At 33.0% G+C, this 22,851-nt stretch overlaps 1 protein-coding gene across 1 annotated transcript in view; it reads right to left on the bottom strand.

Moving 5' to 3' along the window:
- Nucleotides 1-3,181: 3,181 nt before the first annotated feature.
- Nucleotides 3,182-22,851, bottom strand: part of LOC150104174 (glutamate receptor 1-like) — a 222,861-nt gene continuing 203,191 nt past the window's right edge. The window contains exons 9-12 of the mRNA XM_090396416.1: nt 15,863-16,061; nt 13,087-13,320; nt 4,557-4,694; nt 3,182-3,277 (exon numbers count right to left, since the gene is read on the bottom strand). Of these exons, the coding sequence (XP_090252542.1) occupies nt 3,182-3,277; nt 4,557-4,694; nt 13,087-13,320; nt 15,863-16,061 (667 nt within the window). The remainder of the gene's footprint in view (nt 3,278-4,556; nt 4,695-13,086; nt 13,321-15,862; nt 16,062-22,851) is intronic.

Here is a 22,851-nt window from a genome sequence, read left to right as displayed (position 1 = left end):
ATATGTCTGAATCGGATAGCCAGGTCTCACTAATGCCTACAATCTGAGGTCCCATCATGTTGACCAAGGTATGCTGTTTTTACATGCTTTTTATCCTCTAAGTAACAAGGGATACAGGATAGACTGGCTTCTTTCTTTATTATTTAGTTTCCAAGTTATCATGTTTGTGGTCCATATAGACCACCAACATGATAGCAGTCATAGTAATCTGCATTCTTATATAAAATAAGAAATACTTTTCCAAGTATTTCTTTTCTTATCTAATCTTGTGATGTCAGGGAGCTTCGTTTTATAATTAAATTGCGCTGTTCTTAATTTTTAAAATTTCCTTTACATTTAACGTCATTCTTCTACATCAAAATGTTAGTTTATGAAGAAGAACACGAAATTGTTTAAAGCTTTCCTTTTAAGACATATTGATGACTGGCTTCTGAATATTCCCTTCAGTTATCAATTTCATCATCATCATCGTTGATTTTTTTTATTATTATTATTGGTTATACATGGCTATTAAACGTTACCTGGATCTTCGTTTCGTTTTTATTTAAACCTGCTGATTTGATAGCAATTTGAAGTTCGTCTGGACTAAAGTGAAGATACCTATGTCATCTGAGAAGAGTAAGTGGCTTAAATACCTTCTGTTCGTCTGCAGAGACATTTCTCTTCCACATCAAGAAGCTTAGAACGTCTTCTAAATATGCTGTGAATATATTCTGAGGATATTATATCAGCTTGTCTGATACCTCTCTGTATTTCAACACTGCAGATATTTCCATTAAAAGGTATCGTTGCTGGCATTGGAGTATACTGGTTTACTGGTCCTTACATATGGCTCTTCCACGTGTAATTGTGGAAGACTTGACTGACTCAATAGAAGGCTTTCTTATTATCCTAACATCAAGATATATTACTGGTTGGTATTCACTGCATATTTCGATAATGAACTACGAAAGATCGCAAGACGTATAACACAATGAGATAACAATTAATAGTATAGCATATTTCTTCCTAAATCTTCCATTAAAGTCTTAAAAATAGATATTTTCTTAAGATTTGTTAAATATAAAGAACAGTTAATTATATGATCAAGGAATTGCTGTTGTTATCAGTTTATTTTACCAAATCAAAATGTCTTTAGATTTCTAAACTCATCGTACGAAAGAAAATTTCTTTTGGATCATTTGAAGAGCTTCGCGTTTGCTGCGAAAAAGGATGCGCAAGTTGGAAAGCAAAGATTAAATTAGATAAGAAAGGTCTAGACAATTTTTGGCAGAAAGCACATTTCTGATCTTATGTTTTAAAATGAGATCAGAAAATGAGATTAAAATTTGGAGATGAGGCAAGAATTCGTATTTTATTATTCTTAAAATAAGTTAGCTCTCTTTTTTCTCAACTTTTTTGTATATTTTCTCTCCATTAAACAAAGTACATATTCTTTTGTTTATCAATTAAATATTTATATTAATGTTTTATTATTTATTATTCGTATTACTTCAAAAGCATATTATGACCCATTTTTTAAAAAAAGCAGAAATCAGATCTACGATGGATACATCTGTTAACTGAAAAATCATAACTACTCTTCTGAGATGCATTAGAATAATATGATGCCTCCTTATAACTGATCACTGAAACCTCGTAACATTATAAAAGAGATATACAATATACATTAGAGACAGCATCATGAATTTTACAGTGCACTAAGTGGAAAGAAAATTATTCCTCTATGAAATTATTTTCTTTTTAAAATTATAGATTTGTTTTTGTTATATTCATATTTACATATTTTAATCTATCATTTATCTTTAATGAGAGATGACTATGATATCTTCCCTAAGAGGTATATTTCTTCGAGGAGCTCAATCTATTCCGTACGCTATGCAAGAATTCTTTGAATAGAATGAACAGGTCTAATGTACTTCAGATTTGATATTCTCATTAAATTATTATATATATAATCTTGGGTCAGATGAGGTGGTGTTTTGATGATAACATCGAAAACATCAACAAGAAAACCGAGCCGTTGTCAGTCCCAATGAACAAAGGAAAGAAGAATTTTTTTAAAAAAAATTATTATCTGAAAACAGCACAGAATCAGGTGTTAGTTTTATAAATCCGATCGCAGGATTTGCAAATCTACCAACATTGTTCATATTTCAATGTTGACAATGGTATGGTTGTATTTTTTTTCTTTTTTGGTTCATATGATTCAGACTAATTTTAAAAGCAAATTGCAAACATAAATTTCGGGCTGCATACTCTAAATAGCGAAATAAGACACAAAGAAAGAATTCTCAATTTTCGACTCGCTATTATTCAGGCGAAAAGTTTAAGTATTTATTCAATAAAGCTCCAAAAATGTGGATTTTGAAAGCAGAAAAAGCACGATAATAATCAAGATCGACGTGCAGACTAAAAACTAACTATATTTTATATAGAATATTAAATTCTTATTACTGATGAATGCCTGAATGATAAAAACGTTTCTAAAGTGTCTTTCAATATAGATCCGCTAAGCAATGAAATACTCTTAAACCATAAATATAAAAGTGATTCGCAATTGCAATTTTCGTTAACAGTGATCAGTGTTGTAAGATCATGACCACGTAACTGCTGGTGAAATATATTATTTTTACATATTTCATTCACTTTTAAAGAAGGAAAGGCAGTGACATACCGGAAGAAAATGCAACGGACTTAAGAGAATAAAAGAGTGAAGTGACTGATGAAATTGATTCCATCATTCAATCTCATGATTGGAAATTCCAAATAGAAAGGAATTTATGGAATTGATAATTCTCTAGCTTTTCTAGAAATAAAATTATTCATGTTAATGAGTGTCTTTTTCATTCGTTCAGAAGCACATGATCCTCAGATGCATAACATATAAATTCAGTTATAATGGAATGACTAAATTGTTAGGAGATTCAACCGGTTGTAAAAACTTCTTTAACATCTCAATAAAAAGCTTTCATGCACCTTTTCTTCCTATTTTTTTAAATATCCACAGTCCAATATATTATGAGAACTTAAGTGACAATCTTATTTTCTGAGATTGTTGCTTACGTCCTAAGAAATTAAAGTGATTAAGGGTACACAAAGAAACCGATTAATATCCTTAATTAATAGGAATCAGCTTTTGGGAAAAGGAAACAGAACAATAGTTAAAGTTTTGTACCAATTAAACAGAGCCTGTCCGTACCCTTCCATGTTCCCTGTTCTGGTCTCCAGTGATGGATATCCGAAGCTTTGCTATCATTGCTTCGCATAAGCTCATCTGTAAAAATGACAAAAAAGAACACTTGGAACTGCGAATATTAAGCTATTTCATTACATGTCACGAATTCTCAAAAATTAGTGATTTTCTGAAATACAAACGATGATGAAAGCAGCCGAAAATTTTACTCTTGTGGATATAGGTAAATGGAAAACAAAATATTTATAAGTATTTTGCATTACAATGTCTGCTGTATTACAATAGAAAACTTATATTTTTGTGTAATTCTGCAATACAATTTATGAGTTCACTGCAGCGATAAGTTTCTATATACGCAGAATCATCAACAGCTATCTAGTAAAGTAGTTAATTGGGAGAAATGAATTTTATATGACAACACTGTTCTATAGTGCTTTATCATACAGTTCGTACGTCGGAATATCATAAGTGGACCGTTGAAGAAATGAAGTAACAGGGTTTAATAAAAAAACAGAAATTCTTGACACTATTGTACATTAGTTTCATTATATACTTACATATCCCTAACTTAAAACTAGAGAATGAATTATGGTACTTCCCTTTATGATTATTATTTTATATCTAGAGACTTGTCAAACATCAACTCTCCTATATCTGAGTTATTTCACTATTTATATTAGAATCGGGTTGGATGATTCAATGTAACATCTATCAATACAATGTCAAATTGATTCTAATAGGACTTTGATGACTACTAGAATACCGAACGAATTTTTATGTTTTCCATGAACTAGTACAGCAGTTTTTCAGAAATTTAGCATTTACTAACCTATGTGGCTTGTGAATATGCCACTAGAAGACTGAAAATGTTTCTTCCTGGTAGCGGTATTCATTCTTAAAAAAGGGGGGGAAAGATGACATGCCAGAAGAAACTGTATTTTGTACAAATTACTACTCATCCTGTTAGGGCCATTGGCCAAAGCATTGTTTACTAGAAGCCGACTGATTAAAATGCTAGCATCATTATATTCCTGTATAGCAGGTATTTTGCATCCTAAAATAATAAGATTATGATTAGGATGCAAAAGTTTTTCAGTTTCATGATTTATCCCATATTATTCATTCAGGATAACTTGTGGAGAGTGTCAGCAATGTGATACTAATAGCATTAGATTTTTAGCATTTTCATTAAGGCAGAGCATCAATCGTTGTGAAGCCTTCTGTACAGTTTCTATGTGGTATTTTAACGAAACGAATATCATAATTTTCCAATTATTATTCATTAAGAAAGTCGATAAACAATCCATTCTCTATTTTTGTTAGAGATGTGTGTAATCTTTAAGATGAAATAATTTCGCACCTTTGATCTTGCGGCTTCCATTTTTGACTTGTAGCAAAATTCTATTACTGCCACTACTAAAGCTAAAACACAGCCTCCAACCAAGATGTAGAAACAACCAGCTACATTGCTTAGTGTTAGCTCATTTTGGGAGGATTCCTACAACATAAATGCATCATGTAAATAATATATCAGGAAAGTGAATTATATCATTAAAGAGTTTTATGTCTTGCTATATAACCATTTACAATATCGTACATTCTAAGCATTTAACATTTAACTGTAAAATGAATTGTTTATAATAAATTTGAACACAATATCAAATGGGACGCTTAAGCTACAAATATAGATAACAGGAGAACTCTGCAAAGACTTTTAATAAATGTGAAGAACCGATTGAGTTTTCTGAACTAATGTACAAATTTTATTCTTATTGCCTTAAACTAAATTCAAATGATACTACACAATGGAAGTCCATGCCACCTAGAGCATTAACAGGTTAAACAGGATTATTATCTACACTTTTTCTGTTTTCACTAGGTTAACAGGATGAACAGTGAAAAGTCAGGTACTGGAATGAACTATAACTCAAAATCAACACAGTTCAAGACTAATACATATACATAAAACGCATCAAAAAGGAGAATAAACTAGCAGAAGTATTGGAGAAGTACAAGGCCGACATAAGAGGCATTACTGAAACAAGAAGACAAGAACAAAATGAGAGTCTTCTAAATAGCAAATAAACATAATTCTATTTCTGACAATAATCATCAGAGAAATGGTATAGCTATAGCAATCAACGCTTAATAGGAGAATAATCTTCTTGAACGGCAGGCAATATCAAGTCAACTGACTCAGGCAAGCATCAGAATGGGAAAATGGACAATAAGACTTATTGTGCCAATGGTCTCACAAATGATTCTACTAAAGAATAAGTGGAGGAATTTTTGAAGGCATTAGAGAAGGTAGCTGACACAAATAAATGTGGGTTCCTTGTTCTAAACAGATCTAAGCAGCAAAGTAACAAATGATTACCTGATATACACCATTTTCCAATGAAGATAATGTGCACAAATTCACGTTGACAGAAGACACAAGAAATAAAAAAAAAAAGTCTAATCGACTTTTGGACACAATAGTACACAGAGAATGCGAAATATGAAGTCACCACCATTTAGTTTTCAGCAGTATAAAATTTGATATGATTCTGAAAAGTAAAGTGTGTAAGAATGTTTTAAAAAGATCTGAAGCTTTAGAGCTGAACTCTAGACTAAAGAAATTATTCAAAAAGTATTATTAAAAATGTTATTCGAGAAAAAAATGAAAAGTTTGAAAACCAGAAACCAAACTTGGAGATTAAATGGCAAAACCTGAAGAAAACATGTATTAATTCAGCCAAAGAGCATGTGGTAAGGTTGTCTGCAAGGATCGATACATCTGAACTCCATGGTCGACTCAGAAAGTTTAGGAGAAGTAAAGGAAATGAATGAATGGAGTAAATCAAAAGTTCCTGTAAGTAAGTCAAAATGTGTTCTAAGAGAATACAGGAAAAATGTAAGAAACGAAAAAAACTTAGAAGTGTCTAATCAATTCATGGAAAGACTTTGGTGAGAATATGGGATAAAAATCAGGAATGTTACAAAATGTGCGCCATTAGATAGAAAAAACTTAGATACGTAGGAAATAGTACTGTAAAAGGAATCAGAGATGATAACGATGACACGAAAACTGAAGATAAAGATATAATAAATATCTGTGGAGTAATTTCTTTAAAACCTTGCTAAATAACATGAACTGACAGCACATTTGTAGAAACCATTCAGATGAATGCAGTTCGGAGTAACTCTATTTAAGGTAGAAATGCCATTAAAATGTGAAATGGAAAGGCAACTAGATTAGGCGATATACAACCAGAAATGCTCTGATAAGGAGGAATGCAAATTTTTAAGGGCTACACTGCGCAGTTCAGAAGTCCTGCTTAGAGGGTCGAACTGAAAAATGCCTACAGAAGAGCTTTCAACTTGGTGCCCATCATTTAAAATGGAAATAATGCTGAATGTGAGAATTACAGTAGAATTTTCAGGCTACGTATTGTTCCAAGTGAGATTTATACAAACATACTTCAGGAAAAGCTGATAACTGTTGAGGAATGGAAAACGTTCTTGAGAAGAACAAGCTGGGTTGAAGCCAAAAAGATTTTGTGAAGATCAGATTTTCACTTTAAAACAAAAAGTTCAGAAATCGTGTAAATATACTGAAAAATCTGTATTTAAGTTTTAGATCTGGAAAAGAAATATGATAAGGTGCCAAGAGAAATGTTGTTCGAAACGCCACAATTGTATTTGTAAATAGGATATTATTTCGAGCAATACCTCATCTAGATTTGAGTTGTAGGAGGTACATGTAGATGGTTGATGTTATATCAGGTGTGAGAAAAGGGTATACATTATTTGCACTGTAATTCATCACCTCTATGGATCAGATTAAGAACTGTGGCATTAGACATAATATGAAAATTGGAGATGTTCATCTCAGCTCTTTACTTCATGCATATGTGTTATGCTGCTAAATAAATCCAGTACAAACTTGCATGATTCCATAACTACATTGAATAACTGATGCAATAAATCAGGCATGAAAATTATCAATAAAAGAACAAACACTATAAAAAACTTGACATTTTAGCATTTAGAAACGGATGAGCTAATATTTGGTGATATGGTTACTTAAACAAATGGAAGAGAATAGGTTATTTGTTGCAAGGGAAACAGGGAGAAAAACCAAGAAGATCTAGGTGAATTAATACAATAAGAAGCACTTTAAAAACTAAAATATAAATGATATGAAAATAATTGAGTTCTGAAAGATAGCAGATTAGTTTTTATTAAAATTATAGGTAAAGTAAGGATGCGAACTTTTTTTATAGTTCTATCGTAATATTTTGTACATTCTCTGAGGCACATATGAGGACTTTGATGATAGTGAGGATAATATCGAATATAATATACAAATTAATAAAATAATGAATACGTATCCATGAGAAAAGGTATCAACGGCGAAATAAATTCTATAGCTATGCATGAATTGCGTGTGATACCATTTTCGCTGTTTTTTTTTAAAAAGAATATTGTGTTGAATGCTTCATAAGGAATCTATACTGTATAATCAAGTTGTACTTTATAAGAATAATAATTAGATAAGGATATTCTTTTAACGTACTAAATATTATACATTTTAAATAATAGAAACAAAGCATGATGGATGATTTTTTCTTCAGTAACAACAGCAAACGTAATGTGGTGACATGCGCAGTTTAAAATTGTAAACATTGGTGTTATTTAATTGAATATCATCATGTATTATGAGATACCGCACATCTCCTCATTGTAAAACAGAATGCGCTCAAAATGTATATTTATGAAACCAACGCAAATAATATAATGCAGTGATGTTTAATTTAATATTCTTGGAAGAAATGATAGAAGTCTTATGAAAAACAATATGTCTAGCCAAAGCCTCCTAGAGAAACTGAATGATCACATGTGGATTGTTGCTGGTCATAAATAATCGTAATTACTGCTTAAAGGAATGGTTTTCATATACTCATATTCGGAAGTATTTAATATTTTTGTTAAAATATGTGACTTACTACGTTTAAATTATCACAAAGCAAATACACAACTGGTAATCACAATATTAAAAATTTCAACACAATCTTAATTCAAAGTTATCGTACAAATTACCTGCATTCCTCCATTTCTGCATTCGCTTCGGTCATACCACCATTTATTTTCTAAACGAGCTAAATCGCCATTTTCTTTCATAGTCAAAACTGCTAAATTCAAACGATCCCTAGTAAAAATAACGACAATATATATATATATATATATATATATATATATATAAGAATGCTACAGATAATTTGAATAAAATTTCAATAAAAACGCAACAATAATATAAGCATAAAAAGAATTTTGGAACAATTCAATATTATCAAGCTGACATTTCATTCAGCGAACTCTCCTGTTTTATTAATCGAACATGACAATTAGATTTATTAAGCAGCTTTAAATTTATCGTATTAAAGAGATGAAGCATAAATGAAGCTGATTTATGTCCAAATATAGAAAATCAGCCAAACTATACTTATTCTGTGTTCTTAATTAGCAGAATACACATGGATATCCTCTAAATATCCCATAAATATCGTCTAAATTTTCGATGGGTATATTATCTCTTCTCTCCTTCCAATTTTTAGTACCTGAAAGGTATGTCTGTTTTCCCAACCAAACCAAACGTATGTTATTATTCCTTTTTTTTATGTTGTACCCATACACAAGAGGTTGGTTGATCAACCTATAGTACATTAATACCATGTATGGGTAGTGGGTTAGAATTTGTTTACATTTGAATTAAAAGACTGCAAATTGTATTCCTTGGGAAACACAGCAGGAGGAGACTGTTCCGTAGTGTAGCAGTTGCAGGGATGAAGGAGGAGGAAAAGAAATTTGTTCTGTTTGTTTCTAGGTGTACTGTGAAGGGATGTTGAGCAGCAGCTGCAAGTATTCCAACGAGTTTAGTACTGAGTGGAGGGATTTTTGATGCTATTTCAGATCAGCATTTCCCATGGAAATATTTGTAGAATATACATATTGTAGAAACCAAACATCTTTGCGAAAGTGGGGGAGAGAGAGAGTTGGTAAGAGATGGATCATTAATAAGTCTAATTGCTCTCCTCTGTATTGAGTCAACATTTTGAGGGAACTTTTAGGGGCCCCACCCCATGTGTGGGAGCAGTATTGAATAGCTCGGCGGATTTGTGATTTGTATAATGTTAACAGCTGTTCAGGAATCAAGTAACGTCTTGAGTGAAAGAGAAATCCTAGTTTTGTTTTGAATCTGAGGACACAATGCTTGTGATATGTTTATGCCAAAAGAGGTTTGAAGTCAGGGTAAGTCCAAAAAGAGAGATCTCAAACTGACTGGAAATTTGCTTATCGTCAAAAAGGATTCTGAGAAAAATGGTTCTCTTTTATGGAAAATAGGATTGGTGAGAGTACAGAACCTAATGGAACCCCAGCATTAATTGAATGGTGAGAGGATAGGGAGCCATCCATCATCACACACGATGTGCGTCCAGACAGAAAGCTGGCAGTCCAACTTTAGATGTACTGGGTTAGACCAAATGATTGTAGTTTCCTTAGAAAGCCTTTGTGCCAGACCCGGTCAAAAGCTTTGGAGATATCAAGTGCGACCACTTTAGATTCGCCAAACATCTCCATGGCATTTGTGAAGAGATGCGTGACATATGTGAGCAGATCTCCTGTTGATCGGCAGCGACGGAATCCATACTGGGGGTCGTGTATTAGTCTATATATATATTATCTTGGCAAAAGGATATAGGGGCTTTGTATGTTTGGTGTCTGGAATGGTTGTGGGACATTTACCATCGATGCATGCATTGGCTTTTTCTGTGGGTGATGATGTAATAGAGCCATCTGGGTATGATAGGGATGGGAATATTATTGGGCAGAACCTACTGCCAATTGCTTTGGCGAGAGACCAAAAGGCTTGGCCACCGTTTGAACAGGCTGATAGTTTCCTGATTTTTGCTCTTTCGAACTCTGTTTTGGAAGCACTGATTGTTTTTGTGAATCTATTTCGGTCTTCGGTATTAGCTCTCAAGACGGATGAGGTTCTTTATATCAGCCAGTTACAATATGTCTGGTGTTTCATCTCTACATCCTTGGCACATCTTTTGGAACACCAGGGTGTAGTTAGGGAATTTCAGTTCAGAGTAGTGTGTGGAATGCCGGTGAGGATTACGTTGATAATAAGTTCGGTGCGTATGTTTGGGTTGGAAGCAACAGTCCAGCCATGGGAATGTGGCATAGAATTTGCGTTGTTGCATGGGAGAGGAGATGAGCACTAGATTGTGGTCAGAATTACCCAGTGGGGGGGGGGGGGCTCACTACTCTCACTGTATATTTGGAGGGGTCATTAGTGAGGAAGAGATCTAGGGTGTTTGGGGAGTGGTTCTTGTTACCTGGGATTCTGGATGGCATCTGAACAAGTTTTGTAGGGTCGTTAGTGATAGCAAATGTTTCAGCATCTCTGCCTGCAAGATCTCTATAACTGGAGGAGTAAAGTCAGCTGGTGTTTTAGACATTAAAATCTCCTAGGAGGATAATTTCGCTGTTGGGAAAGTGGGATTGGAGAAAATCAATTTTTAAGGAGAGAAAATTAAAGAGCTCAGAGTGGTTGGTTGAGTTGAGGGGGCAATTGAGAGAAAATGAATTTGACTGAGTGGCGAAGGGATAGTTTCAAACAAAGAAAGTCAGAGTTGGTTGATTCTAGGTTAGGTGCTCTCTGGTAAGGTATCTCAGAGCAGACACCACTCTTGGGATGAAAGTTGTTAAAGAGTGAGTAGTTTGGAAAGTTAAGATAACTAGTGGTGTGGGAGGTAAGATTTGAGTTTCTGACAGAAAGAGTAGGTGGGTTTTGTAGACTGAAGGTGGTAGTGGAACACTATTAAGTTTGTAGTTTAGACCACACATGTTGGTGAAGTGGATATGTACGGTGAGTCATATGGTTGACCGCAAGGGTCTTGCACATTTCCTATGCAGTGCTTGCATACTGGTCTCTATGGTGGCTGCTAGTGGCATCACTTGGTTTTTGCGCCGATTTAACGTGTGTGTATTCGATGATCCAGTTGTCACCATGTTCTTAGATTAAGGTTATGTAACTTGCTTTGATAATCTTTACCACCGAGTACTGGAAGTAATGAGCTTTTAAATTGGAGATAATAGCTATTTTACTGCAGCCTGACGGGTAGCACATATAATATATTTCTCTCTTATATCTTTAGTTGCTTCTTTAATAATTGCAAACCATTATATTATGACGATAATTCGTAAATTGAAACGGTAACCAGACGACAACAATTTTAGTTATTTATATATTATATTTGTTTATTTATTTAGCTCCTCTTATTTTAGATTCATTCCTCTTTAGCGCTTTTATCTCTCGTGTGCAGTTTAGCGTTCTTTCTTATAAACTATATATAATTCAACACTTCAATCCATTTTACACATTTCGCATTCACGATATGTTATAGACTCATAGTCCGTTAGTGGCATTATTATTTTTATTTTATTATAATTATTATTATACATATTTTTATTTATTATTGCAGATATAGAAAGGTATAGAAAGACGAGAAAAGCGTATATATGTGCACGCACATACATACGCTTTTCTCGTCTTTATATACTTGTCGATGTTTCTAATAAACTCTCCGCGCAGTGTACACTCTAAATGTAGCTTAATTTATTCCTTGTTAACATAATTCTGCATTGCACGTACTACAGATTCTCGACTAGATTACGAAATCGCATTCGTTTAATTACACAATCATTTCCATGTCTATGAGACATTATCCTTCTCAGTAATTTTCAAATAAAAAACATTTCATACTTATAGTTTTAAGCATTAGTGAATTAATATTTAGTATTTCGTTCTGCTCACGTGTGACAGAAAACTAACGTTATAAGATTATCTATCTTTCTCTTCAGAGAATCTGTTTCAGCACAGTAGATGTATCCATAAATCGAACTGACATCAGATAATAAATATAAAAATAGTTGGTTCTTCTTATGGAGCTGAGCGTTTTACCATTTTACCGTTTTACCATAAGAGGGAAAGCCATTTTCAAAGATAAAAATATACATTTTCGATTAGCACCTTGAGGTGTTTTCGAACAGAGTGAAACAATAATTTTTTTTAAATGTTCATTTTTATTTATTTCCTGTAAGAATACTAAATTACTATTACTGTGTTAACCATTAAAATTAAATGGATTTGTTGTCGGTTAAAGGATTTTGACTAACGAAAGTTGAACATAGTTAATGGGTATATAAAACCATCAACGTTCGGAATAATTTTCCTTGGTCACATGGCACCTTTTCACCGATTTCTTCATAGCTTCGGAGCTGAGTTGATATTGAAGATGGCTTTGGTGTGAAAGACAAAGGTTCGAATTCCGTTTAGGACAATCAGTTTAAGGCGAGTATTCCCTCTTTTATACTAATTAAATAAATATGTTCCTATTTAATTACACAACACTAGCTAATTCAAAACAGGCAAACAAGCCAGAATGACATGACACACCCAATTTACAGATGATACAGAAATTACCGAAATAATATATTACCACATTATTCTCATTTGCTTTGCTATAATTCAAAACATCCCAACCCTGTCGAATCCCTAAGTCATTGGCCGAATAACGGGTAATTCATATGTGATTTACTGGAAGAAATCTAATGCCATGCTACATTAAATCCTAACATTCCCACCAAATGTACCTTAATCTTCTTAATATTAGTAGGTTTAAATTATACATTTAATTCCACATACATAGCGATTAATTACCGATCAACATATCTTCTGCACTCGGTAGAAGCATTTTGATCAAACAACTGGATAATATTTGTGTGTATTGATATAACAATGGTATATTTATTGTATACCTTAAGTTTGACCCTACTGGCGTAGCTACTCCGTAACCCTTAGCATCTAAATTTCTCCCAACTTTCATAGTATCACATGGTTGCCTTTCGTTGATGTATTCATTCTTTGTAGATTCCATAAGGAATGCATATTTTCCTTTCGATTCTCGAACCCTCCTTATACCTTCCTCATAAGACGTTACAAACACGTGTTTCCTGGAGTTCATAAATTCCCACATCCTTGCATATACTGGAATTTTCGAGCTTTGGAGCTGAAAAAAATATCATAAAGTAATCTTTAATTTTACGATATACAATAAACATTGAGAGGAAGTAATATAAAGGATGTACGTACATTATTTTCTCTGGTTATATACATTTATTCATGTTATTCGCTTGATTAAATTATAGAAAAACTTGTCTGATGAAAAACATATATTTCTGTGTTTTAGGTTTGAAATTTAGCATTTCAATAATCCTTTACATAAAGTGTAATTAGGTGTGTAGATATAGTGAAAGTTTTATATAAAATAAATAACAAAAATATTCTGATTTCCTTAAGTTACGTGATATAATAAAGGGAAACGAAAATGCTAATTAAAAAGTATTAATTGACCTCTATACTAGAATTTTAGGTAAAATCAATTTTAAAAAAATTTAATTTTAAAACCAATTAAAATATTTTTAGGTAAAATTATTAAAAGTCAACTTACTCAACTTAAACTAAGTTTACTTTTAATAAGTATTAATAATTTAATAATTCATTATTAAATCATTAATAATTAGATTATTATTTTAATTAATAATTAATTTATTATTAAATAAATAAATATATTCCTGTTTTATTACACCACACTAGCTAATTTGTAAAAAAAAATACTGAGGAATAATTCATTAATTTTTAAAAGATGGTGACAACGAAATAAGAAAATATATATAATGTTATTAACTGATATTCCCAAGGCATTTGATCATGGTTGGCATAGACTACTTCTCGTCAAGCTGCCCTCTTATGGTCTTCATTCTGACCCTTTATAAGTCGATTGCCAGCTTCTCCACCGGTCGTTCATTATATCATATCACGGTGGCTTCCTTTTATCAGATTTCTTTATAAGTGATGGAGTAACCCGGGGTTCTGTACTCTTATTTACGCTCCTCCTCCTCCTCCTATATATCAATGACATTTCTTTCTCTCTCTCTCTCTCTCTCTCTCTCTCTAACATCAAATGTTATTTATTGGTTTTCTTATGATGCACTCCATTCTTCCCCTTCGTTCTCTGTTCTCTGTTTCATTCAAGGACACAGTACTACCGTAATAATTTAAGTTTCATAATCCTCCATAACTAATGTCTTAAACACTGATCACCTTACCAATCTCAAGCAGATCAATGATAAATTAGCAAACTGCTGTACTATCACAGAATAGTCCTGAAGAAAGATTCTGCTTCCTTTGCCTTACTTTTTGTAATACTCCGGTTTGCAGTCAAGATCAGTCTTGTCTTCTCTAGATGACTTTCACATTCAGCTTATCACGGATAAACATATGATATTCATAGCTTCCTCAGCCTCAAACAAAAATCATTCATATTTGGCCAAAATGTCATTTGTTTCCTGCTCAATTCCTAACATTTTCTAATCTCAAATGCTGCCTACATTAGAGTACTGCTTTTTTTTTCTTTTTTCATTTGTGGCAGTTCATTCAAAACCGGCATTAAAATTCTTCAGATGATACAGAAGATGAAGAAAATCCGCCTAAGCGATAATCCTACCTCTCTCTCTCTCTCTCTCTCTCTCTCTCTTTCTCTCTCTCTCTGCGTTATCTTTTTTATAATTTATTTCATGGGCGTTTTCTCAGTCGAACCAGTTCCTACTATTCCTCTTATTACATAATCTTATTATGTAAGAATACGACATCCACTTCTCAGCTTTCGTACTTTCATAGTCCAGCTCCAAACATACCGAACCAATCTTTGGCCCTCTTCCTTCTGTCTACCTCTGTCCTTTGGAACCGCTCTCCCCATATTATTTTCCCCTGATTAGAACTTACTGCTTTTCAGGAAAATTGTTAATAGAAACGGCACCATGTTGTTACAGGTCTTTTTACCTCAATGATAAATTATCGAACTGCAATACTATCATAGCATAGTCCCGAAGGAAGATCTTGCTCCCCTTCTTGTGTGTGTGTAGTGTCATAAAAACATTATGCAATTCGTACAGCATGAAGTGTATAATTTTATCACAATTCATGAAATCTGATATTCACATTGATACTAATGTTATTTTAAAATGCTTACTAGCGGTGGAAATTTTCAAGAGGTATAATGATGGGAAGAAAAACCATCTACTATTAAAGTCGACAGACTTTAATTGGTAGATAGCTAATTCGAAATTCGATTCGATGGATAATTCGATGGTTATTTGGAATAATACGAAAAGAGTTTAAAATGGCATCTTTTGTTTGAGAGTAAAAGATCTCTATAAAGAGCTAATATCTAAACTAGTATCATGTTAAATGTAACACCTGAATGAATATATCAAGAAAAATTATTTCGTGAGAGGAAATCCACTATTCCGAAGATAAATTCTGGAATACTAGATCTTATTTAACATGTACTAATACGTACTAAAAAAAACGTATTATATATCTAAGTAAATCAGATATACATATCTGAAGCCTAAATATTCATTGAAAGATAAACTAGTTTCTTATATTGTTCACATTAAATATGTTTGCCAATACAATTATCATAATTATTAAAATTCGTAAATGTATATCCATGCATTGTAAACCTTATGCTGTTTTAAGCATCTCACTTTGAAAAATTCTTGTGTAGAAGAAAACATTAAAGTTCCATATTCCACCTCTGTTTGTTTTGCTAAATCCTCTGCAGAATTAATAGGAGTGACCATTCTCTCTACTGTTAGGAAGGCAGCAAGATTTGCTGTATAGGATGATATAATGATGAGCGTAAAGAACCACCAAACACTGCCTACTATTCGCCCTGCTATAGACCTGATAAAATATAGTAAGTAAAATATCAAGCATTTAAAAAATCAAAATGTTCTAAAATTTATACTACTATTCAGACCCATATTTATTATATTAATTGAGAGAAGTAATAATCAATTACACGACGTATTTAAAATAACATTGCATAAATGAAATTGAGCACATAAAACGAGCAATCCTAAACTGAAAATATCATGTGGGTAAACCAAAATATAATAACAATTTGCAAAAAAATAAATGATTATTATTTCATTTGTACTAATTTTTAACATTCTAATCTTGAGTGGGAGATGATATATTATATACTAATTAGTTAATCTCTTGGAAAGTACTTGTTCTACAAAATCTATGTGTATTTTAATTCTCATCGTATCGTTTTGAAAATCACTGCATGAAACAAAAAGACATTCGAAGGAAATATATTACTACTACAAGAGGTAAATAACATGGCTGCTTAATAAACAAAATTTCAAAATTCAAGTGAGAAGAATAAATACTATCTGTATAATAGTGCATAATGATGAATATATATGGCTATAGAAAGGAAATATCCTGCAGACTTAAAGCTATGCATATACGCTTGACTACTATGATGTTGAAGCCATTGCGTATACTTAAATATAATATCATATAGCGATTGAATAGAATTAAGCCAAGCTTGATTGTTGGAATTGCATCTAAAATAGTTGACGACAACGGATCATGCTGAAAAGTTAGCTTAAATTTTCATACAAAGATGTTCCTCGTTTTAAAGAGTCATTCAGAATCCAGGTCTTCTCAAACAAAGGGTGCTGGTACTGACAGAACTAGAGGCTCATATATAATTGATAACGATAGACAAGACTAGAGAAAGTCTTGGCTCTTTTTTATAAGGAAAAGTTCAATAAGACAAAAATTAATTTGTATTAATGGCTAAGAATTGGTACTAGAAATAAAGAGGTGAAGAATTAGTCGAGTTTTTTCGAAAGAAATCTAGTGATTAGTAGCATGTTGAGCGTAGTTTACAAAATAAGAAAGTTATATGGATATTAAGGTAAAAAAGCAAATTTTCTCCGTAATTATTTGAAACTAAGTTAAATCTGGTAAGGTTTATCCTCGAGCAAATGTTACAGAGAGTATAATTTAGTCATGGTTCAACACAATATAAGATTTAACCAGTTAACAAAAATCTATAAGATAACAAAACTTTCCAAAAAGGAAAGTTTCGTGACCTTAGAGATGAATAAATGAAACTGAATAAAGAATAAAAACGTCTTTTGATAAAACAGTCACCAATTGAAGAAACAATATGCAAAAGTGAAGAATTGTCAGTCAGAAAAAGAAACGATCGTTTGTTAACTTAACAAACGATCAGTGTCAAATGAGGTAATCTCAGTGATAGAAGAGTGAAATAAAAGAAAACTAGCATGATAAGATAATTACCAGTGAATGTAAGATTTTAATGAAAGTGGTAAAAATAGACATAGATTAAGGTAATGTGATATGGTGCAAAAACCAGAAGTACCGTGATGAAGGATCGAATGAAAAGATGTTGACAGATCCGTAGGGTATAGGAAAGAAGTGAAGACGGTAATTGAAGGGATACACAATGGACAGGATTTACTCGTGAATGTAATAGAGAAAATGAACAAGGTTACAACCGAACAAAATGACTTTTTATTCTAAAAGAAGCGATTACTAGAACGTATTTCAAGATGGAAAAGCAGGCAGTCAAGTCAATATGAAGACCGAACTGATAAAAGACGCAGGTGATACGAGGAAAACTAAGTTGCTTGAACTTACTAAATTAAACAAATTGACAGAAAAGGGTAAACAGGGAGACTTCATTCTACAACAGTACAATTAAAATTCTAAACACTCATTCAGATTGTATATTTATCGCATAATTAATCTCTTGTGGTATACTTAAATTACTTCTAAATATAGGAAAATCGAACAGAAGACATCTAAATAAATAGTAGAAGACACATATCTAGGACAAGTAAAGTAATCCTTGCATTAAAAGAAATTGAAATGAAAAAAAAAATGAAATTGAAATTGAAATGGAGATAGAAAAGGTTATATTTGTTCTAGTAATCGCTTCTTTTAGAATGAAAAGTCATTTTATTCGCTTATAACATTCATTTTGTTTATTACATTCACGAGTAAATCCTGTCCATTGTGTAACCTATCAATTAATATTACAATGTTTCTCAGGTGTTCTTGGATTTTAAGGTTTCCTCGAATAAATTGAGAAAAATTGTTTAAGAATATAAAGTGCCAAGATGGACTGGAGGGATAGTTATACATGAACTGAACTCAGAATTGTACGGAATTTTACCATATTTGTAAAAGGTCATGATTTTATCTGAAATCTTTCATTACTCAGAAATTTCATTTAGATTTTATTCACAGTAATTAACTATAATTATTGAACTAGTGAAAGAGTGCTTCCTCCATTCGAGGGAACAGCTGTAAAGCGGTGTCTGAAGGCAGGTCGTCAGATAATACAAGGAACATAACCTGTTGGTAATAGTTCGAAAATCTTCACTATCAGCTGGCGAATAATCATGGTACTACTTGCATTTCTGTGTTGTTGGAGGAGGGGGGGGGTTATGCAAAGACTACGCTTTGATTTGGATCTGGGCACTTCCTGTGTGGGGTTTATTTATACAGGTCCTTGACGTCTGTTGCATATTGCTATATTTCAAATATTCTAACGTGAAAGGCAGCACAAAAATGAACAATGTTTCTCAAGTTAAAATGTCCTACAACGACCAAACAATTTTAAAAAAATCTCCAAAATTCAAATTGCAAAAAATAATAAAAATATAGCCAAAAATTCCACCAAAAAACAAGACTTTATTAAAAAAAGCTTCTACTTACTCTTTACCAGCATAAGATATTAATATGAAAATCAATGATGCGCACCGTCACCTTGCAGACCTCCATATCTGATTGTTATTCATAAGAGAACGTCAAGTGCATCCTCTATACGACTGCAGATCATCCAAACTCTCTACAGTACATTCCGCCCTTACTGCAGTAAGACTGATCATGTGCTTTGGCGTGATCAGATATCCCATTTCCAAAGATTATCCAGTCCTAAAATCTCCTTTATAGCCTCTGCTTTAGCTCCAGATTTCCTTGTCTCACTTTGATTCCTTCATTTGTTGACTTGACCTTTCTGCTAATTCTGATGATTATACCCAACGTTTAAATTATCTGTCTATGAAAAATGATCATATATTAATAACCCAAACAGTGACACGATCCTACTTGGAGATCACCAAGTCTACAATTCTCACTGACTTCTCTTCTCCAGTTTCACAGATCAAGTTGGTAGAGAAGTTGAACTGTTTGTGTCAATAATCATCTAACTCAAAATGCTAACCTATCAGAAATCCAGATAATTCTTTTCATCCTCCCAACACCCTGGAACTTTTCTTAAACAAACTTCCCTCCAAATACCAAATATGCGGTTGACATTAGCTTTCCTGTTCGCAACTCACACTTTAACTTTGTCCACATTCCTTTCTCTTCAGATTGCCATTCTCCAAGCTAATCTCATCCTCATTTCCTATGAACCTACAATAACGCCAATTGGGATATTTTCTTCGAGATATCTTTGTCTCTTTTCCAGGATGTATTTAATTTTCTTCGCTCTTCCGATCCAAATCTTTGCTCATATAATAATTGATATTATTCTTGTTGGGATGAGTGCCTTCTATAGAATGCCTATTTCACTCAAAATTTTCGACACATATTCAAGCCCTGTTTTTTTTACACTAATCTGCACAGTAGACCACGCTAAAATTTAGCGGACAGTCAATGGTTCAAGCTAAAACACAAGCATCTCATTTACCTTACATTAAACCCGTAACCACGGAAGAAAACAGCAACAGTATCGACATCAGTATTCTCCTCCAAGTGATGTTTAACGACAAAGACATCTCTCTCTCTCTCTCTCTCTCTCTCTCTCTCTCTCTCTCTCTCTCTCTCTCTCTCTCTCTCTCTTTCTCTCCCTCTCTTTCACTCTCTTTGATGTTTTGACAGAAGGGCACTAGGCTCCGAAAATACTCAGCTGTATTGTTCTAAGGAAAGTGGTACTACACAGATGGTAATCCTCTAGTTATACAAAGATCTTATCATCCAAATTAACATCCATCCTGTACTGTTATTACAAATGCCCTAATTATCTATCCAACAGCATGGAAGAAAACTTTCGTCCAGCGTGTTCCCAAAACAATACCTAATAAGTCAGTCATCATGCTATCATTCCATTGCCCTCATCGTAATACTCTCAAAAGAAAACTGAAAATTTTTCTTGTTGATGGCAAAAGTCATCAACAAGAAGGGTTTTCATTACCTGGAAACTAGTAGGTTAATTAGTGACCACAAGTATGATTCTGCATTCTAATTCTGCAGCAGGCCACCTTGTTAACTGTGCCGACCTTAGGACACATGCATTTGAAAGATTTAGAAACTTTCATTTGGTCACTGTTACTTCCAAGGATTTGATCAAGTCTACCATAGAGAGACCTTCTTTCCAATTTAATATCTCATTCATAACCTTTGTGAACGGATTGCGAGCTTCTTCACTGTCGTTCATTGCGTGTCATGGTAGAAATAATTTGATATTTCTACCAATCTTGGTTTACCCCGAGGCCTCTGTGTCTCGTTAAACTCTATCTTCTCTACATCAGTAATCTTCTCTAACATCCACTCCTATCACATCTTTTCTTATAATAGTACACTCTATTTCTCATTATTCACAAACCTCATAGTCTGAGATGACTCAAATATCAAGGTCTTCTATAGAATGCCGCGGACACCGATCTTCTCAAGTGAGAAGAAGATAATTTATTAAACTTAAATGGTTCCAAAACAAAATCCTTGTCTTATTTCCTGGGAGGACAACTATACCTTACACTCCCTCTATTCTGATAGCATTCTGCTCACCAAGCAACATCAGTTTTCTCATCATAGGCTGACTCTCAGCTCTCAGATCTAGACTCTTTAAGCATATGGACATCAAATCCATTATCTATTCAGCCTCTGAAATGGTTGGTATTCTTTTGCGTTTTAAACTGTACTTCTCTTCTGATCAACACCTTCTTATAATACTTAAATCTTCTCACCACCTTGCTTCTGAGGTGATGCTTTAAAACCTTCATCCAAAGCTAGTTGCATCCAGAAAAAGCTATTAGCTTAATAGATAACTATTTTCTCACTTCCTCCATCTTTTCCATAAGATGCTTTTTTTCTGCATTACGTCTTTTGTATAGGTATTTACTCTACTCTCTTTAATCACAGACACACGCAAGGATAGTTTTATGTCAATATCCATATTCTCTTCAACTCCAAATTTGCGGAATTAACTTCTTACCTTCTCTCTCTCTCTCTCTCTCTCTCTCTTCCTTCTTCTTTTTCTTTTCTTACCTTTCATATTTTTCTTCCTTTATTCCATATGCTTCCATCCTTCGTTATACTGTTTTTCCAAGCACCTACACCCTGCATAATTTCAAGAAAAACATTAAGAGATTCCTTTCTTCTCTCTGATCACTCCCCCACCCCACAATACTATATGTCTTGAAATCTCTTTCAACAGTGATAAATGCACTTACATAGGGAGTTTGATAACAGAGGATGGAGGTAAAAAATAGTGCAATAGTATCTTAAGCATTAATAATCATCTGTTCTCTCTCAGCCTAAATATCGAATTATCGAATAAGATTCAGGAATTCGTATGTTTGGAGTACTTCTCTTCATGGAAGTGAATCAGAGAGTATGTCAAAACAAGACTAGACGAAATAAGAATAGAAAACTTTCAAAGCAAAGTGTTAGAAAAGAGTAATGAAACTTCAATGTGGGGAACTCGGACCATCGGAGAGTACTTCAGCGAAGAAGAAATTACATAGCATTGGGACAGTGGAAGATAGAAAAAGAAGATGAAAATTAATAATCACAGGAGTTTATTGAAAGTAATTTTTAAGGAAATGCACTGGATAAGTGGTGCAAACGAGGAAAACAAGGGAGAAATTTCTAGAATAAAGGATGAGTAAATCAGAAATGACAAACCTGCAGCCAAATGGAGAAAAAAAAATTGCAAGAAACCACAGAAATATAATGCAAGAAAAACATTCTCTCCCATCATAAAGAGTTCCTTGTTTGTTTTCAATTAAAGAGGAAGCTACTAAGGCCATGCCTCTACTGCATTTTGCCAATAATTTAATGTGTTCTTCTGCTAGGATCAATTTCGTTGAATGCATCTCTACCACAAGTAAGATTTGTTTAATTAGCACTGCTAATACTAAGCAGTATTTCTTATTTCATTGCGATTGCAATTATTGCGTTTTAGGGAATACCGATTGAATATCTAAAGGCATTCTAATGAGTTACTAGTTATTCTGTTGGTTAAACTTACAAAAGTATAAGGTGTTTGAAGTTCTTTACGTTTTTTAGAAAGGTTTTTATCTTGGCAAGATTTTAGCATATCTCATTTCTATAAGAAGAATATGAGAAACGCCAGTAATGAGCAATAAAAGTAATCTGCAGATATATATAAAATCATAAAAGTTAATAAAATACATAAGTTGTGTACTGTTACTTGGTTTATGCAGAATTTAAATATTTGAAGGAAATAAAAAAAAAATGGAAAAATTGAAGCTTCGAATTCATATATATATATATGAATAATCAACTGAATTTGAACTCATTTGAATTGCATAAAACATTCATTTTTAATGAATTATTTTATATTTATAACAGAAACTAGTGTACTTCATATCAAAAACATGGCAGTACTCTTAAT

The sequence above is a fragment of the Typopeltis vanoorti genome, chromosome 8 (assembly GCF_054136105.1).
Source record: "Typopeltis vanoorti isolate ZY-2024b chromosome 8, IOZ_Tvanoo_1.0, whole genome shotgun sequence".
NCBI lineage: Eukaryota > Metazoa > Arthropoda > Arachnida > Uropygi > Thelyphonidae > Typopeltis > Typopeltis vanoorti.
Note: the sequence above shows the minus strand (reverse complement) of the source record. Positions and strands in the feature narration are given on the sequence as shown.